Source organism: Arvicola amphibius, chromosome 12 (genome assembly GCF_903992535.2).
Source record: "Arvicola amphibius chromosome 12, mArvAmp1.2, whole genome shotgun sequence".
Taxonomy (NCBI): domain Eukaryota; kingdom Metazoa; phylum Chordata; class Mammalia; order Rodentia; family Cricetidae; genus Arvicola; species Arvicola amphibius.
Window position 1 is genome coordinate 80,478,380 of NC_052058.2, and position 25,888 is coordinate 80,504,267.

Consider the following 25,888-nt stretch of genomic DNA (forward strand, 5'->3'; position numbering starts at 1 on the left):
TTCTGCCAATCTTTTTAAAAAAACATTAATTAATTTATTTTACCTGAGTGTGTCTATACATAAGTGTATTATGTGAACCACATGCTTGGAGAACCTGCAGAGACCAGAGGATAGCATCCTATCCTCTGGAATTGTAGTTACAGACAACTCTGAGTAGTCGTAGATGCTGGGAACTTTAGTCTGACTCTCTGGTGGATTAACCAGCACTCTTATCCATTGAGCCAACTCTTCAGCCACTTGGTTAGATTTATTAGAGCCACATGTTATCCACTTTTCCTCAAAGAACTCAAGCTGAACTTCCTGAATTTGTTTTAATATGTAATGTTTTCTAGTATTTGATCTTTCTTTTTTATGAAGAAAAAAGTAGATATCTATGAATTCTTAATTTACTCTTGAAAAATTTAAGTTTCTATGTGAATAACTGAGCAATACCCTTTTACACTTTGTAACACTCCTGGGTAGTCATCATGCCAGTGCTTCCTTGATCTTTAATCCTTGTACTACAAAGATAGTAAATTGCTAAGCAAAGTTAGCTTTTTTCATATTCTTCTTGATGGAACTTAAAACAAAAGGCAAATGATGACTATTATAACTTAATTTCAACAATTAGCCATCTTGATAATTTACTCAAACTATTTCTTTTTATTCCCAAATGTATCTTCTATTGATTTTTAAAATTTTTTTATTTGAAAGTTTTTTCATTCTATATACCAACTACAGTTCCTCTCCCTCCCCTCCTAATTCCTACCCCTACCTTCTCCCAACCCAAACCCTCAGTAAGGATAAGTCCTCCCATGGGGAGTCTACAAAGTCTGGCAAATCAAGTTGAGGCAGGACCCGAGTCCCTCCCCCCATCTACAGTCTAAAGTTCCTACAATCCTGTTTCCTGTGAGGGAATCCAGACCTTAAACAGTATTTTTAGTTTCGTCTCTACTGATCTTCACGGAGCCAATCCAGCCATTCTCTTCACATCCCCATTTTCATTCTCCACTCTGTCCCCAAGCACTAAGCAGTGCATTCCTACCTTTGTGCCGTCACTTCATGTGAATCCATTCTCAGTTATTTTATTCTCTCATTAATTCAGAAACTGGAATTAAATCAATAGGATTTGCAATAACAATTCAAAAGATATGTAATTATAACTTGGGGGTTAAGTAATGTCTTGTAAATAAGAAACTAACATCTGGAAGTAAAAGAATAGGATAACTCTTCTTGGACTAACAGCCAGTCCTGGTGGGGATACCATGATCCTGATGGTAATGCTACATGCCTGCGAATGAACAGAATCACAACTGGAAATACAGCCCTTGTTTGAGAAAGGAGGTAGCAGTGTTGCTTTTGAAGGTGACCCACTGAACTAGGTAACTGATATGATTGCTTTCCCGGCAGAACCTCTGCTTTTACAATATGTAATCTGCATGACTCCACCAACTCTCTGACCTTAAGCTGTTGTGCAGAAAGTATAAACTATTAAAACAACAAAAGTCATTATTTGAACAAGTAGGTATGCTACACTATAATTTGATTATTATCCTTGTAGCATATATTAGGCTTAACATTAATTACATTTTGAAAAGTAGTCTCTTCCTCATTTTATAAAGTAACTCTTCTACTTTATCATGGCAGCTGCTTGTCTTTCCAGTGTGTTTTTCTCTGATATTAATATAAATATTGAATTAAAAGTAACAGAAAACCTTAATTTTAATGAAAATAATAAAGACAAATGTATTTTCCATAGAAACTTAAGAAAACAATATAGTCTGGCAATGATCTGGAAAATGGAAGGATTTGCTGAGTAAATCAAATTTAACAGGCGAAAAGAACAATGAAGTTCAGGTTAAATGCGAAATCAAACTAATATGAAATGTATTGCTGCTTTGATTCATCAATAAGGAAAATGTTGAGCACATTTTTATGCAGAGATAAAATGCAAAGACACCGGACTCAGCACAGTCTTCCTAAAGCTATTTTATGCAGGATTCTTGATATGTTGAAATACACTTTATCTTCCTTCCATTTGCTTTTATGTCTGTGCAGCTTCTTGAAAAGACAGACTCCTTGATGAGAAAGGGAGAGAAAGAGAAGAAAATGTAAAAGAATGTTAGTCATTATTCACTGCCTATTACAATTCATATGTGCAATGCCTTAAGTAGAACCCACTCAGAGCAGGTAACCATGCTCAGTTAAGCATCCTTCTGATTCTGTTTGAAAAACTTTATGCTGTTTGTTAATGTTGTTGACTATATTAACACCAGGTTTATAATTTCTTCAAATTATTTGCTTTTTTCCATCTTCAAAAGGGTGATCCCAGTTACCAAAACTTTTAATATTAAACAAAAATCTTCTACTCCGATTTTATCATAATTAAACATAAGGGGTATTTCTAGGCAAGCACACTAAGCATTTGTATAGGGCACATAGATACACTTTAAAGATCATCCTTCTGCAGTTCCCAGGATTGTCTCATTATCTGCAACATACACATATTTCCAAAATTTTGTTGTATGTGAACTTATGACCAGTAAGAAGTTTGATAAATGTGTTATTTTTCTTATTTCAAAATATAAGACTCAAATTTTGCACATTTAAATTTTGTATATAAATATGTGTTTCTTTTCCAACTGTCAAAATATCACAGATATCAAATGGTAAACAGCAATTTGACTCCAGAAAACTCAAAAGTTTCCAGCATTTATGGGTTTAAGATTTGAAAAAAATATGATTTTCCTTTCTGATAGACATAAATACAGAGTACTATAGAGCATGATATTTATAGAATTTATAAAATAGTAAACCTCTTGAATAAAATTAGACAAAAATATCCTAAGGACATTTTCTTACCTTTCTCTTGGAGTACACTTTGGATATTTCAGCCTTCCTCTGTCACACTGCACTCGAAGTTCAGACCCACTAACAGATGTCTCAGTTATGTATGTATCTCTCTTACACATAAATTCAATATACTCGCCATGGAGAATGAGTGGTCTATTGTCAAAATTCCATTTCAGCTGTAAATAATTCTTATCCATTTCAACAAACGACAATGGGCAAGGCTCTGAACAAACACAAGAAATTAAGATGAAAACCGTATTGATAACATCTTGTACAAACACTACATTCAGTGTTGCCTATATGGGATAACCTTACACTCCATAGAAAGACAAGCAAGTTGGTCAGAATTATTGTTGGAGTCTGAAAATATGTTCACTCCTGGTCAAAGGAACTTATGTGACATTCCCTCCTCTGGTCAAAAGAATACTTGGATAGTTATAAAAATTCTTTTACAGTCCCTTTCCTTTGCTTCTTCAGAAAGTTTAAATGTGTCTGAGAGGTCACTCAGTGATAAAGGGCTACCTAACATGGGAAAATGCCTGTCCTGTGTTCAAACCCCAGCAAGCCCATATATGTGTGTGTATATATATACACACATATATGTACATATACATATTCACATTGTCATCATAGGTTCCTTGGATTAGTTTTTTGTCTGTGGTAAGTAGGCCATATATTTTACCATTGGTTAATTTTCAATATGCATAGTCAGTTATAAACACAATTTCCACTTTTATTATATTTTCAAAAGGTCAGAAGTCTGAAACCATGAAATAATTTATATCATATGTAATAGTCCATTAAATAATACATATATAATATTTTCAAGATAAATCATTAATTACTAATAAGATGGCAATATAGAAACAAGCTAGATTTTCAACAATAATCCAAATGTTTCCATCCAAAGCAGCGGACAGTTTTCTCTCTTTTAAATTTCAAGTTGAGGAATATAGAGACTAGATTCTATTTTAAACACTGATCAATGAAAGTTTTCAGGTTTTCCTTCAACTATATATTATCATAAAGCAGGACAAAATATAAATAGGCACGCATCTCTGATTTTCCCCATATTAAAAATAGCATTTTGAAAATCTTCAAAATAGGGTTTTTTGAATCTCATTTGCCCCCTGAATGACTTAAGACCAAAGGAAGCCTTCAGAAGTAGATTAAAGATGTCCAGAGTTGATAATGCAACACATCAACCATAAATTGTTAATATAGAACAAATTAATTCATGCAGACACTTTTAAAGAATTCATTGACTATCTATAGGTCAAATGTTATGTGAGACATACTACAAGCAATATGCTAAGTAAAAAATAATTGGAAAGAGTCATCAGAATCGCAGGCTCTCCATTAAATATTATTTTAATGAGGTCAAACTGAATTGCAATGTAAATTAGTATTGAAGTAGAATAAAGTAGAAAGTACCAATTGTTAGATACTAATGTACTGATATATTTAGTTATTTGTTTGTATTGTTTATTGCCAAACATGACTTCACCTTGCTACCTAGAACAGAATAACCTGGAAAACTAGATGAAACACAATAGGTCATTGCCCTTAGCTGCCTGATCACAAAAGCTTAAAAAAATATGTCCTTGAATGCAAAAGCCTCCAAGCTTGCAGCTGCTTATGCTTCTGGACAGTCCTCTTGGCTTGCCAGCTTGCCCTGCCCTGAAGTTTAGAATATAAAAGGAGAGTGTAAACTAGATGTGGAATCACAGTCTTCCAGGCTATGTCCTGGCTTCTGTCCACTTGTGAATACGTCTCTCTCCCACTCTCACTGGTGTCAGCGAGTTCTTTCCAGAGACGTCCCCCAAACAGCACTGTTTTATAAACCCTGAGGTTTTATTTAAAAATGATTCTCAGACTTTCTGCTTTCACTATGACCAAGAACCCTATATAAGACCAAAAATATAGCAAAAACTAAAGCATTTTAAAACAAGTATGCCAGGGCACCTGAGAACCACATAGGCAGCCAATGATTTGAAGATACTAGAAAAAAAATTTTGGTGTGTTTTTGATTCTCAATTCAGCTGAAAGACTTTGTGTAAAATGACCAGTAACAGGCATATGACAAAGTTTTTGACAATCTCACAGGGCTGAGAGCAGAAAGAAGCATGAATGGGTCTGGAGTTGGTGACTGAGGGGTTCAGACTGTAGCTAACTGAGCTTGATCCTCTAAGTGCTTTTTTCCCCTTTGAAGTATTCATCGATTTGTAGCTGCTGCAGGTGAATGAGTCATGGTAGTTAGGCTGACAACTGCGCTGCATATTTTGCAATCTTCACAGGTACTATTGTCAGTCTAGAAGGAGGCATAGAAACAGAAGTCTCGGCATAGAACCATAAAAAGCAAACATCCAATTCCAATTGGACCAAGCCCAGCTACCTCAGTCCTATCAGTCCTAACATTTAGGCAGAGGACTGAACAAGTATTCCATTGAATAGATCATGGAGTCCTAAATTCCTAAATTTGCTCACATATAATGTTTACTATTCAGTCGATTATCATATAAATAATGGTAAATTAGGCTAGGAAATAGATTTGTGTCTTTGTGGATAGGGACTTCAAGATATGTGTGATAACTAGGGTCAAAAAAGTTGATGTCTAGCCAGGTGGTGGTGGATCTCTGTGAGGTCAAGGCTAGCCTGGTCTACAGAGCAAATCAAAGATAGGCTTCACAGCTACACTGAGATTATATATTATATATATAATTATTATATTATGTAATATATAACATGTATTATATTCATGTAATATATAATGCATACATACATTATATTTATATTATATACATCTAAATAATTTTGTATTATATATGATGTTTAATTTATATTAAGTATTAATTAACTCAAATTTAATCAGAGTGCAGTTAGTTACTCCATAACAGCAATGCCATTTTTTTGCAAGTTGGCACAACTTATTTAAGAAGTTGGTCATAGACCACAGAATTCACAGTTGGATGAGACCATTCACGTCCCTCCCAGCAGCCTTTACTGTATCTTCTGTGACTATAAAAGCTGGCCAGTAAGGAGGACATTCCAAGTTCAGTGCTAGCTTGCTTTTGCTGTATCATGCATCTGAGGTATGTGATGCTTTCAGCAATAAGGTCTCCTCTTCTTCTGGTAGGCAAACATAAGTTGTTCAGAAGGATCTGTGTATTTACTTATGTCCTGTGTTCTGTCCTTTTCTGTCTTTCTCTGCTCCTTACTTGGCCTGTAACCTCCCCAACCCATAGGCTTTCTTTCAGCTCTGATTACAATAATAGCCATGAATCAGCATTCAGATCCAATCACAAAGCAGCTATTAACCCCCAAACAGCCATGCCACTAATAAACCAGCGCACCTATATTCTATCTGCAGAGTTGAGTGATTGGTGACCCTGTTGATGTGTCCCTCCTCCCCAGGAAGCCTGCATAGCACCTTTGGGCACAATGAAAACTTTAGCTACTACATTTCCATTTCTACAATGTCCATTTTTAATCTTCTTTGGTAGATTTGAGTTTCTCAACAGACATCGAGTTGTTTTCATATTTATTTATTTATTTTCATCTTTTAAGACAGGGTTTCTCTGTGTAGCTCTGGCTGTCCTGGAACTCACTCGGTAGACTAGGCTAGCCTCAAACTCACAGAAATCCACCTGCCTCTGCCTCCCTGACTGCTGAGATTAAAGGCATGTCCCATCACCTGGATAGACATCAACTTTTTTGACACCACCACTCGGCTAAACATTACATTTATGTTTATACTCAAAAATATATGCTGCTCTCAGCACAAATCAATGAATCCTTTCTTTCCAGTGAATGTTGGTACATGCAAATACCAGTACCTATGAGGTGCTGAAAATAGATGGATGAGTACTCAATATTAAATAAGTCATTTATATCATACCCTCTAAGACCTAGGCAACAGTCAAGAAGGTAGTGTAGAAAGAAATAGAGAGGAGTGCTTCAAAATGTCATCTCATGGGTAGACACAGCCATGGCAATTATAGAAGCTCCAGATGTGTGAGCTGAGTGCACAATGATGAGCCCATCAACGGTCAGGCTGGATGGAGGAGGGCCTCTGTGACTCTACCCCTCACTGCTGGACTATTGCTACTGATGGATTCAGAGAGGGGAAATCCTTGTCTTTAGTTGTACGCCCAGTAATGACCCCAGCAGACTCCAGTAGACAGTCCAATATAAAAGTCACACAGATGACCTTGGTTAAACTAAATAAGTTACAAAACTAAAAAGCATGAATCTGCAAAGGAACTTTCAGAGATGAGGGGGTTGATAGAGCTGGGAGGAAGGTAAAAAAGAGGGAGGGGCAATGTAACGAGAACACAGCATAAAACATGTGAAACTGTCAAATAACTAACTTCATCACCAAAAAGTGAAACAAGAATGTCAGACAAAAACAAGGGTAACAGTGTCTCCAGGACTTCAACTACATGCAGAACTAGAAGGCACAGCACGTTAAGACAGCGTGTGGAAGGAGTAAGAAAATGGATAGTGTCCTAAAATCCGAACCCTGATGGCTCCTTGGCCTTGAGAAGGAGGGAGGGGAGGTATGGGTGGAGGGGAGGGGAGGGAAGGGGGAGGAGGAGGGGAGGGAGGGGGGAGGAGGAGGAAAGGAGATGGAAATTTTTAAATATAAAAAAAAATAAACCATGAAAAAAAAAGAAGAAGAAATAAACGAATGATTTGCATGAGATCGCAGAAATCTGTGTCATGATATAATCTCCGAGAGTAGGTAAGGGAGAACTAGACAATAGCATAAGCAAACTCATAGAATCATAAAACAAAAAGACTAGTTTTAGCCTTAAATTAAGAGAAAAAATGCTATAAACCAGGTAGAGTATCTATGAATGTGGTAAACGACTTTATAACGCAAGTGCGTCAGTAAGTACATTTTTATACGCCAGTGATTTAAATATTTTACAACAAAGAAAAATATTATCAGATTGTATGTTTTGAAATAAACCAACTGGACATTGTACGTAGGAAATACACTTAAAATACAAATCCAGATGGTTGAAAAATCAAAATATGAAAAAAAATTTAATGCATAAGTGAATACACTTCTCTCTGTCTCTCTGTATCTGTATCTCTCCCTAAGTCTCTCCTTTCCTTCCCAAAATCTACAAGCATGAACTAAATGAAAGCGAAAGTTAGTAGGTGGAGATGGGGGGAGCTGGTAGAGGTGGGGGAGAGGAAGAATCGATATGGCCAAAATATATTAAATGAAAAAGAATAGAAATAAATTTCAAAAGTTCGCTCTGTAAGGTAGGAAAGTTGGCCACAAGAGTTTAAAGGCAAGTATTTTTATGGATAAAGGAGTACTGTCTTAAAATTACATAGGACAACCAGCAATATTTTAGCTGCTTTGGGTTTTGTGCATCTAAGAAAACAGCATCACTCTACAAAAGAAAAACTGAAAGATGTAAAATGAGAAAAAATTTGAACATACAAAGAATTCACAGCATTTCTTTGGCTACCTGACAACAAAACACATACTATGAAACCTTAGTCTCTGTGATTCATTATAATTCATTCTTTTGTTCTTTAGGCCATTCCTATGGACACTTGCCCATTGCTTTCTCCACCACATACTGTGTTAGTGTTCTGTGTCCCCTAGGTCCACACATGGTTTAAGGCCTGGAGATATTATTAGCATTACCTCTGTCTGAGAACATTTTTTTTTCATTTTTAGCGATTAATTCAGCTATTTGACAATTTCATACATGTATATATTCTGAATACTCTTCCCTATTTTGTATTATAGTATCAATCGCACTGAATAATAATTTCTCTATGACATTATGGCTTAATCATCTTAAAACATAACAACAGAATAGTATGTAACTTACTGTTTACACTTAATAAGCACCGGTAAGAGTAAATGGACTATAGTTATTCATAATACAGAGGAGAATCAGAAGCAAATGGTCGTATTTGAGAATCAATAAAACAAGAAAATAAAATGTTATGTCTCTGTCACATTCCCTCTCAAGAGCAGAGTGAAACAGAGAGCTGTCTAGTGAGCGGTACATACCTAAGCACAATGGTGGTGTGGTCCACACTCCATCTACACAATAGGCCTCCCTGGACCCTTGCAGGAAATGGTTCTCAGAACACCGGTATTCTACTGAGGAGCCATTTTCATAGGCGCTGGCTGCTGAACTAACAATGATTCCATTTCTTATCAGTGGGGGAGATGTACACCTCCCTTTAGATTCTGAAAAATATGTTACAGATTGCAATCGCTACAATGAGCTTACAGTGTTTGATGATTGCTACAAACATAATTGTGATTATTCACTGAAATAAAAGTATCACTAAAGCAATTACCGATACTTTCTGATATTGAAGATAATTCTACAACAAATATCATGCTACATGACATAATATGAAATTAGAATTTCATGCTGTAAAGCTAGAATACATAGTTACAACAATCAAAATGTTAACAATATGATTTAATGGTTTCCTTTTTAGTCAAGCCAAAAGCATATGCCTTCTATATGTGTTACCTTGCATTCCTCCTATTAAAAAGAAATAGGCCCTAGATCCAGGGAATAAATAAAATGCCTTACATTCTGAGTGTGTATGCAGACTAGAAGCAGAAATCAGGGTCATGTCCAACTGTGGCTAGAAGATAAGGCTGAAGATGCTAATGGAGCAACATGCCCAGTGTTATTCCTTACCTCTTCTAACACACACGGGGTATCTCACATCTCCTCTATTGCATTGCACAGACACCTCAGACAGCGGGGTTGTCGGAGACAAGTCATATCCCTGTTTACACACAAAATCTATTAGGTCTCCGTGTAAAACCTTGCCCTCATATTTCCACTTCATCTGTATGTTGTTTCTGTTCATGTGATCCACATCAATAGTGCATGGCTCTGAAAAACAAAATGCTCTTTTAAAACAAGCAGTCATCTGACAAGTATGTGAATAATATATTTTAAAATAAAAACTACAATAGGAATCTGAAGTAATATTATACATCTGACATTCAACATTATTATAGCTCATATATCCATGTTAGATGAAGAAGTAACACGTGTGGAGACACAGACAGGAAATGAGGGGTATTTCCACACTACACTGAGGACTCACTTGGCTCCAGGTTTCAGCACACAGGCAAGTACAGGAGTTCATGGGACAAAACAAATTGACTTATGTTTATAACTTTTCCCTAGGGTGTGAGTGTTCTTGGGTAATATATGGGTTTACTACTGGGGATTCTGACCTGGGGAGTTCAACCTTGGAAACGCTTAGCTGGGAGCCTTGGAATAGGAAGCTTGAACACAGCTCAGAGCTGTTTTGGAATTAGGGCTACAGAGCTGCCTGGGGTGGGAGGCAGAATAAGAAACATTTTATGTGTCCTTTCTCCAGCTGTAGGAGTCAGAGACTAAACCACAGAAGAGTCGTGGTAGATCTCCTTGGTGGACAAGAGGGGAGTGGGCTTGCTTTCCCACCACAACACGGTCCTGGCAGTTCATTGTCTCAAGGCTCAGGCCATGTAAGTTACTCTAGCTCATCTTAAACCATAGGCCCATGATATGACAATATCAATAATAAAATGCATTCTTTATTAATTAGTTATATATTCCTTAATTTCATGAGGTTATAGATTTGAACCAACTAGTTTTTCAAAGTTAAAAACATTATTTCAGGTCACTAACCGGCAATGTTAAACATAATTTTTAAATTAACTACTGACCTTGAAACAGAAAGTGCATTTAATTGATACATATTTAAAGAGAAACTGCCATTCCGTACATACCCATCAATAAGAACTCATGGAGCTCATACTGAAACAGAAACCCCCACAATGAGTCACAAATGTAATAAATACATAAATTGCTGTGGCTGGAAACCCCCTGACAGCTGCACTGTAATTTAAGGGGGGTGTATAGGAAGTACTATCAAAAGGCTGAAGGAAAGGGGTGTGCCCTCTGAAGTAAGAAGATTCCGGTAATCCTAAATGAGAAGTACACGTGATCAAGGATTTTAAGGCTTAAACCTTGCTATTTTCAGATGGGAGGGAGAAATCAATATAAAGAACTCAAAAGGAAATTATGGCAAAGATAAAGAAAGCAGTATTGGTGGAGCATTGGGAGGACGGGGAAATGGGTAAGATGTTAGCAGTATTGGTGGAGCATTGGGAGGACGGGGAAATGGGTAAGATGTTAGGGAGACTCATACTAAATACTGCCACGGATGGAGAACTGCACCCCTTACGCAGCTGTTTGGGCCTGCAGTGGAAGAACTGCCGATTCTAACAGATAACGAGAGGGTAAGACTCTCTCCTCGTACCCTGCTCCTGCTCACAAAGGTGACCCCTTGTTCAGTGTATGCCTTGATTCGCTAGTGTTAGGCCAGAACGTCTTATGGCAATTGTTGGAGGAGCAGGAGGGAACGTTTTGAAGTTGTTTCATTGCCATCCTAGTTTAGTCTCTGTCCACAGAGACTACATTTCAGTTAAAAAAATCAATTACATCACCAAAACTTCAATATCGAAGCATTTATGACAATATAACAGTAACAGAAAGTTGTAGTTGAAGGTGTATTTGATCTGATGGGCACAGCATTCTCAGAATGACTTGAAGGGTAAAAGCGACAAAGGCTAAAACTGAAGGTATCTATGCTTTAATAATAATAGATTCAAGAAAAATATTTCCAATGTATGTGATTCTCAATGGTTAATATTAATTATATTGCTATAGTGTATAAGAAAGTAGGAAATGAAAGCTAAGTGACGACAAATGATTCAGGAAATAACAAACCTGAGCCACCAGAAAACTGAAATCTGCCTAAGTTATACTTCAAGAAACAAAATTAAAATTACTATAATTATTAGATTAACAAAAGCATGATAATAAAAATATCCAAAGTTTAACAAAGCTTAAGAAAACTGTAACTTCAATTCCTTAATGGAAAAATTATAAACCAGAAATAAATATCTGAATGATGATTCTACAATTAAGAAAAAAATTTTCAGATATTTCATCAGAAAATATAAATTCAGAAAATATGAAAAAAAATATGTAAGAAAATAATAGAAGCCCGGCGGTGGTGGCACATGCCTTTAATCCTAGCACTTGGGAAACTGAGGCAGGCTGATCTCTGTGAGTTCAAGGCCAGCCTGGTCTACAACAGCTAGTTCTAGGACAGGCACCAAAAACCACAGAGAAATCATGTCTCAAAAAAACAAAAAAAAAAGGACAATAAAAGAGTAAAACTAAATGTAAGTAGCTTTTTAAAGAAAAATATAAGCATTTTAAGTACAAAAATGTCTTGCTGCAAAATTTATTGTTGTGTAAAAATGTTAAACAGTAAATTATGTCAATGAAGTGATTATTTGAATTATTTATGGTGAACAGACACTACGGAATACTATGCAGACATAAAAACACAAAGTAAAATTTATACTACATTTTAAGTGGAGAAAGCATATCCCATACAAAGAATAAAGCATATTTGCGTTGTGTTCATGTTTGCATATGACAATATTATGTATATGATCTAAGTCATAAACAACAGTTAGCTCAAACAAGATTAACAAAATTGAGAGTAACAAAGGTGACCATTTGAGTAAGGAAGTGGATCAAAGTCATCAATGAGCCCTGCCAAAAAAGAGGTGCCCCTCTCTCCCAATGGTGATATGCTGGCACTACATGGAAAGACAGTGAGGTCCACAGAGGGGAATCTGCAGCCAGGCAGCACACGGTACACAATGGAACTAGGCACAAAGTTCAAATATCGCCACTGGATTTTAACTTCGTCAAAAGTGACCAATTATATGCTATGTGCATATTAACAATAAAATTAATATGCAAAACACTTATGTAGATCCATACTAGAATATAACAAGTCTCCTGTTTAAATAAAGCAGGGTAAATGTATAACAAACATTATTTTAAAAAGTACTGACTAAATAAATTCACTTATGTGTACTCTTGCTTACCCAAGCAAACTGGTGGAGATGACCACTTTCCTTGTTCACAGCGAGATGTTTTTGATCCCCTCAATAAGTAATACTCATTGCATCTGTACTCCACGGAGGATCCTGTTGTGTAACTTGCCAGTAACCCATCAACAACAGCACCATTCGCTATTTCAGGTGGAGGCTTACAGTTCTCATTATTTTCTAAGAAAAGGAATTGAACAAACCCATAACAATACAATGATAGTTATCCAAAACATGATCCTAATATTTGTACTATCACTTATACAACTGTTTCTAAGTTAATCAGAAATTCCAAAGGTTTTAGCTTAAGTATTTTTTAAAATGTATTAATAAGAACAAATAGCAAGAAAAAAATCAAGCATGTTTCTTCTTTCCTTGATGGTAAAGTGGCTGCGATAAGGATGTTCTGAAATGCTTGGAAAGACCCTAAGGGTCATGGTCCACTCTAAAACTACAGTGGGCATTATCCACTCCTGTATTCTTCCTTCTCTTTTTCAATCCTATTCTCAGTTAACGCATGAATGAAAGATATGCTCTCTTCCAGTTTCTCTTTTTTAGTTAATGCTTTTAGCCTCTTTTGTGGGATTTTTTCTTATGTAATAAATAGGTAAGTATGTTTGGGGAACTTTTTTCAATATCTAATCAAAACATGAGAAAGATGGTAAGAAGGGAGTGATTTTAGCCTTGTGATATCCTTGAGTAAAATCAAAATCAAGAGTGTGCTTCTTAGAAGCTGCAAGGTTTAGAAGGGTAAGTTGCAAAATTCCAATCAGCAGGATTAACCTGCAGAGGAGAGAAAGCCAGTACACGCATGCAGAGGGGAAGCAGTCATACTTATGGCCAACCACTAACACTACCTCCATCTGTTACTTCTTTAATGAAACACACCTCACATATGTGTGGCCAATTAAAGTGCAAGATTTACACTAACTCGGCTTACACAACAACCTAGTAATAATGTACTTTAAATGATGTTTCGATTCTGAATTATTAATTTGGTCTAAATTCTCCAAAGACATCTACATACTCAAAATACATACATACAGTAGATTCAATAAATATGTGTCTCTAAATTTTGCAAGCATTAGCATCTGGCCTTGCACAGACAGATTGAAAAGAGCACCGTAGGCATGAATATTAGAAGTAACACACATACCAACACATTCAGGTGGCAGCGTCCATTGGCCACGACTACAAGTTATTGTACTTGATCCCCGGAGAGAGTAGCCCCCTTCACACCTGTATGTCACTTTATCTCCACTGAAGTAAATCTCGGAGTGTGTTTGTGCAGCGCCATTTTCAATGGAGGGTGGTCGCTCACAGGCTACCTTCTCTTTCTCTTCTGTGGAGGTACAATGAAAGGAAGAGACCACTGAGCTACATAAGCATTTTAGGAGACCCTGGGTCAGGATTTTACCAAGACAAGAGAGTAGCACAGGGCAGGCTGTGAATAAGAGCAAGTGACAGTGATACATATGCTTGAGAATGTCCCAATAAAATCCATTATTAAACACTTAAAATATTAATACAAACTAACTTTAAGAATTGTTACCAACCAATGCATTTGGGAGGTTCTGTCCACTTTCCATTTTCACAGAGTAGTTCTCCTGAACCCTGAATCACAAAATTAAGTTCACATTCTATGCGCACTGTTTCCCCATGGCGGTAAGTTGTTGAATGCGGTTGAATTTTGGAATGTAGAGGCACGGGTGGAGGAGGACATCGATTTCTTCTTCCTTATGTAAAAATATCAGCCTATTTAGTCATGTAATTACAAAAAATTATAAAGATTTATTGGTAATATTTATGGTGCAAAGAACCATAGAAAACATGGTAGACAGGCAGCAGGAAAACCCTTTTCTGACAGCTCTCTGACACGGCATTCCTCTCCGTGAGTGGGACCTGTCAATGTCTCTTGAAGAAAGATGGTGAATTAGTATGTGGTTATGTTGCATGGCCAACATAAATTCACAATGCCGTTTTTCCTGAAAGACCCTCTCCCTACTGACTTTAATGAATCAACCTGCTGCACTATCAGAGTCCAAAGAAAGGAAGCCAGAAGGCAAGGGATAGAGGGCTACTTCAGCCAAAGGTCAGCAAGACTGGCACACCAGCCTGTAAAGCACAAAACCGACCAACACCCACAGTGAATTTCAACTACTACTGTCAAGCCAAACCTTCAGGTTGGCACTAGTACAGCTCATCAGCCAGTAAAGCCATGCGATTTCCATATCCACCTTCCTCTTCTATCGTCAATTACCCTTCCAGACACCTTTACAAGGACACCTGTCATTGTATTTAGGGACCAATAAATAACTTCAGATAATATCCACACCTCAAGATCTTTAGTCAACCCCTGTAGTTCTTTGCCACATAAATTTACTATGCTCGCTCTAGATTAGGATGAGGATATCTAGGGTTGAGAAGTATAGAGCTCAATATATTCCTCTTCCACACACAATAACAATTATTTATAAAACTACAGACATGATGCCATGTTAATTTGGAGTGGGGTGCAGAACACGCAATGAATCTGTCATGCATTTTTCAGACAATATGCTACAGACAACTTGCTAACAACCCCCATACTGTTATACGAAGGCTGTTGGGTTCAACTAGAGAGTTGCTAAAACTTCAAAGCAATTGCTCACTGCACTGCAGAGTTATGATAGGTATAGGCACTGCCATCCATGTCCTGTCCAGACACCCCTTTCCTTACTGCTGGCATCTAGTTCAATTACACTTTTTTCCATATTACTCCCAGGTCATGGACCGGCCTGTCAACAATAACATTATTTCCTATAATACAGCAGAAATGGTGCCCATTGTACCTTTTGCCTCTCATACCTCACCAAATCCTCAGATTTCTATTTCTTTTTCAGAACCAGTTCAAATATTATCTGTCATTTCTACAAATATAGACAAGAGAATTCTCTCACAGAGTACTAATCAAAATCTTGAATGCATACTCACACACTTGTACTTAATTTCCTCTGCCACATGAGGCCCCTCTATGGCTACGAACTAGTATCTTCTGAAGATAATCATAGCACTTCTTTGAACACAACCAGTGATAGAAATCAAACCTTACCTATTATATGTCTGGACTGCTCTAACTAAATTATCGACCTCTTTTTCCATTTTCCCTTAAGGTTAGTATTCTTCTGCTCTTTGTGCTTCTTATTTTATTATTTTGAAGATGGAATTTTCAGATCAAGAAATATGTGGCCAATTAAGATAGTGTCTCAAGCAGCTACAGATTGAAAATGTATGACAGAGGCTTTAAAATAGGGCTAGGGATATAGTGATACTGATAAAGTTGCTTGCCTTATAAATGGGGGTGGGGGGGTAGAAAGGGTCCTATGTATGATTCCTAGCATATGTGTAAAAGCTAGGCACAGTGAGAGGTGCCTATCATCCATCACTAGGGAGGCAGAGATGGAAGCAACCTAATGCTCATTACCTAAGCAAACCAACCAATTCAATAAACTCAGGTGCAATGAGAGGACTGTCTTCAAAAACTAAGGAGGAGAGGGGCCAAAGGAGAAACCTGGCATGAACTGCTAGCTTCCACATGCACACAAGCACACATGCACCCACACAGACATATGCACACACTACACACACATATATGCATGTTAAATACAACATAATCCTTACTATACAAATGCATACGATGCCTAGTTTTTTAGATAGAATAATTCATTGACTTGCTATAAAATGATTATTTTAAAAATTGTTCTGAAACTAGAATTAGATGTGATCATTCAGAGATCATAGAAATTAAAGCTAATTTTTAAGCATGAAATTTTAAAAATTACCTTCACATATGGGAGATTCTGGATACCAGCCAAAGTTATAGCACTGAATTAAATCAGATCCACTTAAATAATAATTTTCATGACAGAAAAATTGGACTACATCTCCTTCTTCATAGGTTTGCTTTACAGGATGAAAATAGCCATTTTCTATTAATCTCAAAGAACTGCACATTAATTCTAAAAAATGAAAGAATAGATTAAAAATAACAAAACATGTTTATTTTTCGTAATAGAATTTTACTACTATTTACAATTCATATTAAAACATTAGCTATATTTTGTTCTATAAGCTTATTAATATATTTTATCTTGTTAAATATCAGCAGGTTTAAATGAATTGAATTACAAGTGCTAAAGAGAGGTTTTCCTGTTTGAGAACTTGAAGTGAACAAGTTTACTATTAACTGAATTACAGCCGAAGACAAAGCTAAGATGCATGGAATGTTACTGGCAAGACAACTTATATGAGCTGAACTTCTGCAGCCAAGAAGTTATTACCGAAGTGAGAACCTACTGTTGCACTGTGGTGTGAAGGACCACCCGTGTGCGTGGCACTCCACTTCTTCCGCCTGCTTCCCCGTAGCGGTGTAGTAGCCAGAAGCACAGGAGTATTGCGCTTTGTCCTTCACTTTAAATATTCTCTGCATCGTGGAATAATTCCCATGATACAACTCAGGGGCCAAGCACGTCTCTGAAATGTTAAACATTTATCTTATGATCTTTGATAAACTCCATCAATACCCTGGAATATTAAAAAAAAAGTCCCAAATGGCATCACATTGAATATTAAAAATATGTGGCAAAACCAACTGTTGCAAAACTGAAAACATCACTTTGCCGTTGCCTCTGTGATTTACGTTTTATAGTTGTGTAAACCACCTTATCAGTCTCTTACTCTGAGATATTGATCCATTGTACTTAACCAAAGACCTCATTTTAGATGAAGTCTTGTGAAGAAATAATTTGATTGTCTTCTGTGGATTTGCATAATTTAAACAACTTATGCTGTCAAATTATCTAGAATTGAAAATATTTGCATTGAATTATACAGAAAACCTAGTAGGGTTCTTTCACTTTGAGCATCTCAGCTCTATCTTATTAGTCCAAAGTAAGGTCTGATGAGGCAGAAGACTTGCTGGAGTTGAGTAAGATCTGATGAGGCAGGAGGCTTACTCCAGTTGAGAACACGTGGATTAAGAAAACATCAAGCACGTGAGAAAAGCAAAATAATGTCACCTTCTCATATAGAAGAGACATAGCGGAAAATCAATTATAGAGATTAAAACTGTCTCTTGAGCGACGCGTAACCTCATAGGAACTTATACGTACTTCAGGAAATAACATTATTGTATGCTTACCTTGCTCCTTTCTGCAGGATGGTGGAGAAGACCATCCTTCAGGAAGACACTGGACCACCTCCTCATTCTTTCCTCCAGTGGTTTTATATCCTGAAGTGCAACCATAGCGCATGGTCTCTTGAATTTTGTACAGTACTTTCCCATCAGAGACATAACCATTCCTTAGGGCAGGCTTTAGGCATTTTTCTGTGTTGTAAAAGTAAAGGTGCTTTAGTGTCATAAAGAAACTACAGTAGCAATTTGCCTAATAGAAAAATTTAGATTGTGCTTTTCTAAACTGAAAAATAACACAAACATATAATGCTACTCTTAGTTGGAACTTTGAGGAGTAAAATTTTCACTTCATAGTTCCCTGATATAGTTTAATTTTGGAAATATCTTACATGCCCTGCATAAAACTCCTTTGGAAATGTATTCACTTTGACATTAACTGCTGTGGGATAATGCTCTTGTACACTGTAAGAATTTGTCACTTGTATTTATATGGTAAAATGCTGATTGACCATTAGCCAGGGAGGAAGTATAGGCCGGGTAACTAGAGTAGGAGCATTTTGGGGTGAGGAAAAGAGAGACACAGGAACCAGTTAGACACAGAGCATGCAAGATGAGAATGCCTCACTGATAAAAGGGACCAAGGAACGTTGCTAACACAGTCAAGAATTATGGGTTAATTTAAGTTATGAGAGCTATTTAATTTTAAGTTTGAGCAAATAGGCCAAACAGTTTATTTTAAATATAAGCCTCTGTGTATTTCTTTGGAACTGAAAGGCTGTGGGACCAGGTGGGACAGAAACTTCCATGTACAACTAACTGTTTTTGTACAAATTTTGTACAAATTTCAATTTTGTAAAAATTTCAATTTTTATAGCCACTCCTACTCTTACCACATCTTCTTTTGGAAAATGCTCCAATAGCTTTTCACTAATTGTCAGTAATCATAAGTAAAATTAATCTCTTCTTGATCTATTTCATGTTTTATTCCATTGTTTTATAAAATAAAAAATACTTAATGGACAATTAAATAGTTCTAAAATAACTTGCTATAATTCATTCATGCTTTCAGAAAATATTTCTGGATCACCTCACTGCACAGAATCCAGGAGTCAGTGTATGTAAACTGACTAAGTCATACATATGATCCCAAAAACTTGTGAGTCCACAATCAAGTCCTTTGTAAATATGTGCAACAGTAAGGTACAATACAGTAAAAATTACTATCACAATTGCTATCATTTTATATCATATTTTTGTACCTTTATGACAAAATAATCTAGAAGAGTTAGGAAAGTTGCCCAAGGTTAATATTAACAAAAGCACATTTACTACTAGCTGTGTGGCAAACACTCTATACAAAAGTTTCTACTGAATCAGTATTAACTCCATTTTTTGCATAAAAATCAGGCTGAGAATTTTCAAATCACTTTCATAGAGGTGGTGCTAAAATCACATGCAGTTAGTTGACGCTAGAGATTCTCTTTTCACCGTTATGCTCTCATACCAATCTCTGCAAAGTTCTATTTCTTAAGAGAGCAACTTCAAAGTTCTGTGACTTTCCTCTATGATTTTATAGTGAGATTTATATTATAGATCTATGTTCTACATTAATAGAAAAATGTTAAATTAAATTCTGGTCTGTCCTGAACTCACAGAATGAGTATATTATGTAGCTCTGTTTAGTAGGCGTATCAACCACAGCTACTACTATACCAAAACTCCTCTTCTGAATGGAAAGAACAAAATGTAATTCCTTTACTTTGGAAGACAGGAATTCAGGGGACTCTTGAGTTAACGACATTTTACCTAAGCCCAGAGAAGCCAGGGATAAAGGAACACACCATCCCGTGAAGCGATGCAATGAGCCCTTTATGAAACTACTCCCAAATCTGGAGTTGATTTGCAGAAAACTGCAGCTTTCACTGGATAGGAAATGGGCATGCAGATGAGCGGTAAGTGTACACATGAAAAAGCACTAGAATGACTCATCCCTTATGAAACCCAGTCTTACATCTTATTCTGATTCCCTGTTAAAGATTATGGATATGATAAACTCTCCTTACTTAAAGTAGCCCAATGTACCTGTCATTTGCAGATAATTCTTCACAAGTGCTATTAAAAAAAACAAATGAAGTGACTTATTGATATAAAAGCATCATTTACAGAATTTCATATGTGGTATTTTATAACAGTAATTTTAATATATATATATATATATATATATATATATATATATATATATACAAAGCTTAATCACCATTCACATTTAATATGGGTAAGCATTCTCTTCCCAGGAGCTAGTTTCTAAGCATTGTGCTGACAGCATGCGCTGACTTACTGAAGCACCTTGGCTTTGGAGACCAGCCTTCTGCTGTACACCTGACTTTCTCTTCTTGCTTCCCACTTTCGGTTGCATAGCCAGCCAGGCAAAAGAATGATAGTGTTTTGTTTATACTCATTGGAAAGTAAAAGCTTTTAAATGTATAATAATATTGGGCAATCCTTCCATTTTCCACGGCAGGAAGATCACACTGCTTCTCTGAAATGAGGAAAACTCAAGCTGAAAATGGAAAAACATGTAAACCCATGAAACCTATGATCAAACAACATCCCTAAATATTTTTTTTGCAGATTCTTCACTTTGTACTTATTTTCATAAGCTAAGTTTAGAAGTGATACTGTGATGATCTAAATATCTAATATCATGCCCTCCCCTCTTTATATCTGCTGGCAATTCTGAATAGCTGTGTCACTCAGAATAACTAACAGGCGATTTTATCCTGGAAACCTGTTCTGGCTTTGTAGAACAACACTCTACTCTCAAAGACACATCATGACATCACATATGCAATATGCAATTTTAACCTTTCTGAAAGTTACATTAGTAGAAGTAAAAATAAAAATAAAAGCTTGGTTTGTTTTAATCATAGGTTTTATTTAATCTGAGGTATTAAAATATTTTCTATTCTTTGTTCTTACTCTTTCAATCCAGCAGGCATTTCACTCACAGAACAGCTCTCCTTGGTTCAGCTATGTTTCCATGCTCAGTAAAAGTTGACACTTTACCGGCAGGAAGTCGATTTCAAAGCTCCCCTGGAGATGTCAAGACCCACAGATGCTCCAATCTCTTAATTAAGTAATTAAAATCTGCATATACTCTACACACCTCCACCCACATCGTTTGAATGATCTCTGGACGCTTAGACTATTTAGTACATTGCCTGCCCATCATTTTATGAATGTAAATTAAAACTCAATTTTTGTTTCTGAGGCCTTCCTGCAACTTTTTCCCAACTAATTTCTATCTGAAGTTGAATGGAGCCACAAATGGGGACCCAGAGATGCAAGCTGCCAAGCTGTGTGACTAGCGTCTACTACATCAGAGCAAATGAGGTTGCTGAGATACAGAAACACATACAACTGTGAAATAAGTGGCCTTTCTTTTAGAAAAGGAGCATACAGTGAATTAAAGCTTTGAAAACCAGAATGTCTAAGTGGCCAGAGGGCAAATATTTAGCTTGATTTGTGATTGGAATATTCACATCAGACCGCCATTATATTACTGCAATACCACTAAAATGACTGAAAGGAACAAGCCAATTCTCACAGTGACTGGAGAAACAGGACCTCTCGCACACAAGAATGCACATTGGAGATATTTAGGAAAGCAAAACCCATATGAGACACTTCATAGAAAGGCACAGAGTGAGTTCAAAGAGACAGCACTTTGATGTGATCATTGTTCATAACAGCATCAGACTGCAAAAAAGCCTAAGTCCCCTTTAATGGCAGAAAAGATAATGGTTAAAAAGAAAAGTTTAGATCAGCGGTTCTCAACCTTCCTAATACTGCAACCCTTTATTATTTACAATTCCTCATGTTGTAGCTACCCCCAACCAGAAATTTATTTTGTTACTATTTAATAACTATAATTTTGCTAGTGTTACAAATCATAATATAAATATCTGATATGCAGGAATCTGATATGTGACTCTTTGGTTGAGAACCATGGATTTAGACAATGACACCACACAGTGAACTAGATAGAAACCTACAATTTTCAAATCATCCTCGAAAGCATAACAGTGAGTGAAAGAACCTAGTTGCATACAAATCATGTGACTTATTAAAGAGGCAAAGTAAGCCATAGTAAAGAAGTCATTAACTCTGTGGTTGGCTGCCTTAGGCAGATAATGATGGCAGTGCCATCCAGGGCTGAGGAAAACAGAACAAAAATCATAGGCACCATAGTACTGCCAGCATCTAATGAAACACATACAGTAGAGTCCCCAAGAATTCTAGCATTTTCCATTCCCAAGAACCAGGAGTTTACAATGGAAGGACCCAAAATAGCTGTATTATGGAGAACAGTGATGATCCCAAGGGCGACTGTTATGGACAGAGACAATGGGTAGACTGTCATGAGTTATGCCTCATGTCCCCTGTTCTGGACATGCTCTGCCGACACCAGCAGAGGTAACAAACATGCCTTGATGAATGGAAACTAACCAGAAGAGAGTCAGGAAGTCATCATGATAAAAGAGTCAACAGGCTACAAAATCAATATTAGCTGAAACATGCTTTGTAAATAAGCACAGAACTTCACAATTGCACGATCGGTATCCTAGCCATATAAGGAAAGACACTGGCAATACAGACCAGAAGAAAACAGAGCTACTGGAGAAGAGGCAAGTGGCTCCAATGAACATGAAAATACACAACAGAAAAACCTCTCAAATATATAAACTAGCAGACTAGTTTTAGGGAAAGAACTAATAAATACAATAAATGTAGACATTTACATTTTCTTCACGACAGTGTAGTTCCCATATTGTATAATTCTAGGGGCTTCAACCACATTCTGGCTTCAGAGATGCAAGAAGAAAACAGAAACTGTGAGACGAATAATGTATTTTATAATATCAAAGTCAGGAATTACTCTGGATAAAAATCACTGTCCATGAAAAATACACATAATGTTTGACAAGGGATTTGAAAGATCAAAAACCACCAAGAAGTTACAATTTAATCATCTACAAAAGGCTCCCCCAAAGTCAGCTATCAAAAGGCACAAAGCAAGATAATTAGAAAAATATAGGAAATTGCAAAAGTCTTAACATCCAAAGAAATATAGGCATAAACGTGAAAACTTACTAAGAAGCAAGGACTAGGAAGAAGCAACACTGAGACAATCTCACTAGATGACAAAATGCCCCCGCATAGGATAATTTGAAGAATTCATAAAAATGATAAGAGGCAAGAACATCACGTTAACTTTTGGGAGATTATAAGCTCCGAAGCAGAGATAGGATACTGTTTTACAAAGTGTTCTGTTGTTAAGTACTGTAGAAGTCCAGCAGAGGTAAGAGATGAAGTGATTGATCACACAGCCATCCTGATTTCAGAGCTGTTCATGGGTGAGTTGGAATTAGAATAACTATATGCCCATCACTAGAACAGCAGATAAAACATGAAATTCTACAACAGTTGAAAACAATGTCAAAATAACAGTATCTCATAAAATAAAACATGTAGAAGATAAAAGTCTACACTAAGGTTTCATTATTATGAGGGCAAACTATAGTGATATGTATAGTAAAGCCTTTGTGTCCGGCTTTGAGAGAAATATTTCAGCAAAGCCTTTGCTATGCTTGGGTTAATCAGTAGAGCCTGGAATATTGTTTTGAGATGGTTTAAACCTTGAAGAAACGTTTCTCTGGAGAATCTGTACTTGGTGATACGTGAGAGTTTGCAGCTTTACCGACTTTGGTCCTCAGGCACTTGTGGCAAACCTGGAGTTCTGTTGTTTATTCACATTTATTACAATATTTTTGGGATGTTAAGATTTCTGTGATTTCCTATTTTTTATTTTAATTATCTTGCTTTGTGCCTTTTGACAGCTGGATTTTGAGGAGTCTTTTGTAGACTACTAGATGTAACTTAACTGATTATGGTAACCCATAATCATTGGTATTGAGATATACGTAGGCTTCTGCTCTCAAAGGCGGCAAAAGCAAGATGACTTTGGTAGTTGGGACATTTCCTAGTTCTAATTCACCTTACATGTGTTTGAATAAAGTAACTGGAGAGAGCTAGCCGAGTGTCAGTCTTTCCCAAGAAGGCTGTACCCCTCTGCTCCTTTGGAAAATGAAGGCTTAGCAACTTGTTGGTGAGCTTCTCTCTCTACTGTGGCACCTATGACCCAACATCAATAGCAAAACTCATTTTAAAAATACATATTTTACTAAGCTATTTTCATATGTAAGAGCATGCCCAAACTCTAGAGTGGGTCCTGGGAGAAATGGAATTTGAGAGAGATCATGGGTAGAATTAATTCACTCCTTATCCATGAGCTTCTCAACTGGCCGTGTGACTAGCATAGGGATATTGCTCCTGTGTGCAAGCAGATCACTTCCTTTACTTGTATGAAATGAGAGTAATATAGTTTCACCTGAATAATGTTGTTGGTAAAAAATTGTGTAAACTGGTCAACTAAAACACAATTATAATTATAAATGTTAATTTAGAGAAGCTCTCGCGGATCACTGACTCATCCGCCTAACCTAACCTTACCATCTTATAACACTTACTACATCACTAGTAATTCTCACTGGTACACTGCCCACCTTCCACCCAAATCTGTTTTACACTCTAGCAAGACTACCCACAAAGCACTGTAATAGAAAATCTGCAGTAGCGATATCTCTGGACAATTTGATTTATAACATTATTGTGACAGAATCACCTCTGTAGCCTTTCTCTCCCCCAGTGCTCCTGTTTCTATAATCAACTATATTGCCCTCAAATTAATCACTATTTCATAGCTCCAGACAATGAACACCATGAGTAGAAATATTGCTAATGACTTTGTTATTCTTCAAATTTCCCAATTAAACTCTCGCTGTAAGAGGAAAGAACTAAACTATGCAAGTATTAGTATTATGCATGGATTCTTACCTAAAACTACAATTAAGGCAAATATACACCTTCCAACCTGCTGTATTTTAACCAGAAAACCCTTTAAAGTCATTAGATCCTGCCTGCTTATGCCCACAAATCTAGAAAAATAAAGTTGGCTTTTATTGTCCAAGTTACACTACTATAAAAATACCACACCAGTTTTGTTCAAAGAAACATTAACAAATTTTAAAACATTATTACATTTATTTAAAGCATGTGTTACAAGATTGGTATATTGAAATAAAATATCAGGTTACAATTCAAATAATATGACAATTAGACTCTCAGTTTTCTCTTTACATTTTAGAGAATAAGGAATACTAAAGGAATTAACTTTACCTTCTGCATAGACGTCTCCTGAGATGAATAATATAAAAATAAATAGCAAGTATCTCAACCTCATCTTCAGTTGCTTTCCTCATGAAGATTTTTAAAATCCTAGAGCACCCGGGATCTCATCACTGAGTACACAATACTTCTGACAAAACAAGTTAATAATTACAATGTCTGTCTAAGTACCTTTGGAACAAGCTAATATTTTGCTTAACACATTCTCAAACAATTCAAAATAATGTACTTGTACTGGATGACAATATTTTTCATCCTGAGTTCAACAGAAGCATACTAGGCAGCAGAGGCAACAATGATAATAGTATAAATAATGCATACAGTCTGAATAAAGAAGGGTACATTTTAAGTCAGATTCCCAACTGTATATTCCTAGGGCAAAGTCTACCTGCCCACAGCTGTTTACCAGCTTTGTCAGAGCAAAGATGAACTTAGGATCGTGAGGTAATGGAGCCCTGATGTGAAAATGCATTATCTGGACTGCAGTCTCCAAAGACATGAATGATTTTGTCTCAAACTATGACAGGAAGAAATCAGAAACAGTAAGGCACAACATGCAGAGTGTATGAGCTCTGTGGGAGTGGGCAGATGGATACCATTAC

At 36.5% G+C, this 25,888-nt stretch overlaps 1 protein-coding gene across 3 annotated transcripts; it reads right to left on the minus strand.

The window, feature by feature from the left end:
• Positions 1-1,676: 1,676 nt before the first annotated feature.
• Positions 1,677-25,427, minus strand: F13b (coagulation factor XIII B chain). 3 transcript variants are annotated; one of them, XM_038349151.1, is made up of 12 exons: positions 25,278-25,427; positions 20,325-20,517; positions 17,985-18,170; positions 17,141-17,317; positions 16,627-16,803; positions 14,362-14,541; positions 13,962-14,147; positions 12,803-12,985; positions 9,531-9,731; positions 8,879-9,061; positions 2,842-3,055; positions 1,677-2,057 (listed from the first exon to the last, which is right to left on the minus strand). In XM_038349151.1, the coding sequence occupies exons 2-12, from the start codon at positions 20,392-20,394 to the stop codon at positions 2,024-2,026; spliced, it is 1,791 nt and encodes a 596-aa protein (XP_038205079.1). In that variant the 5' UTR covers positions 20,395-20,517; positions 25,278-25,427; the 3' UTR covers positions 1,677-2,023. The 3 variants fall into 3 exon arrangements, with proteins under 3 accessions (XP_038205079.1, XP_038205077.1, XP_038205078.1); XM_038349149.1 differs by having other exon boundaries at positions 20,317-20,517; XM_038349150.1 differs by having other exon boundaries at positions 20,317-20,538; positions 25,278-25,404.
• Between the last annotated feature and the right edge of the window lie 461 nt (positions 25,428-25,888).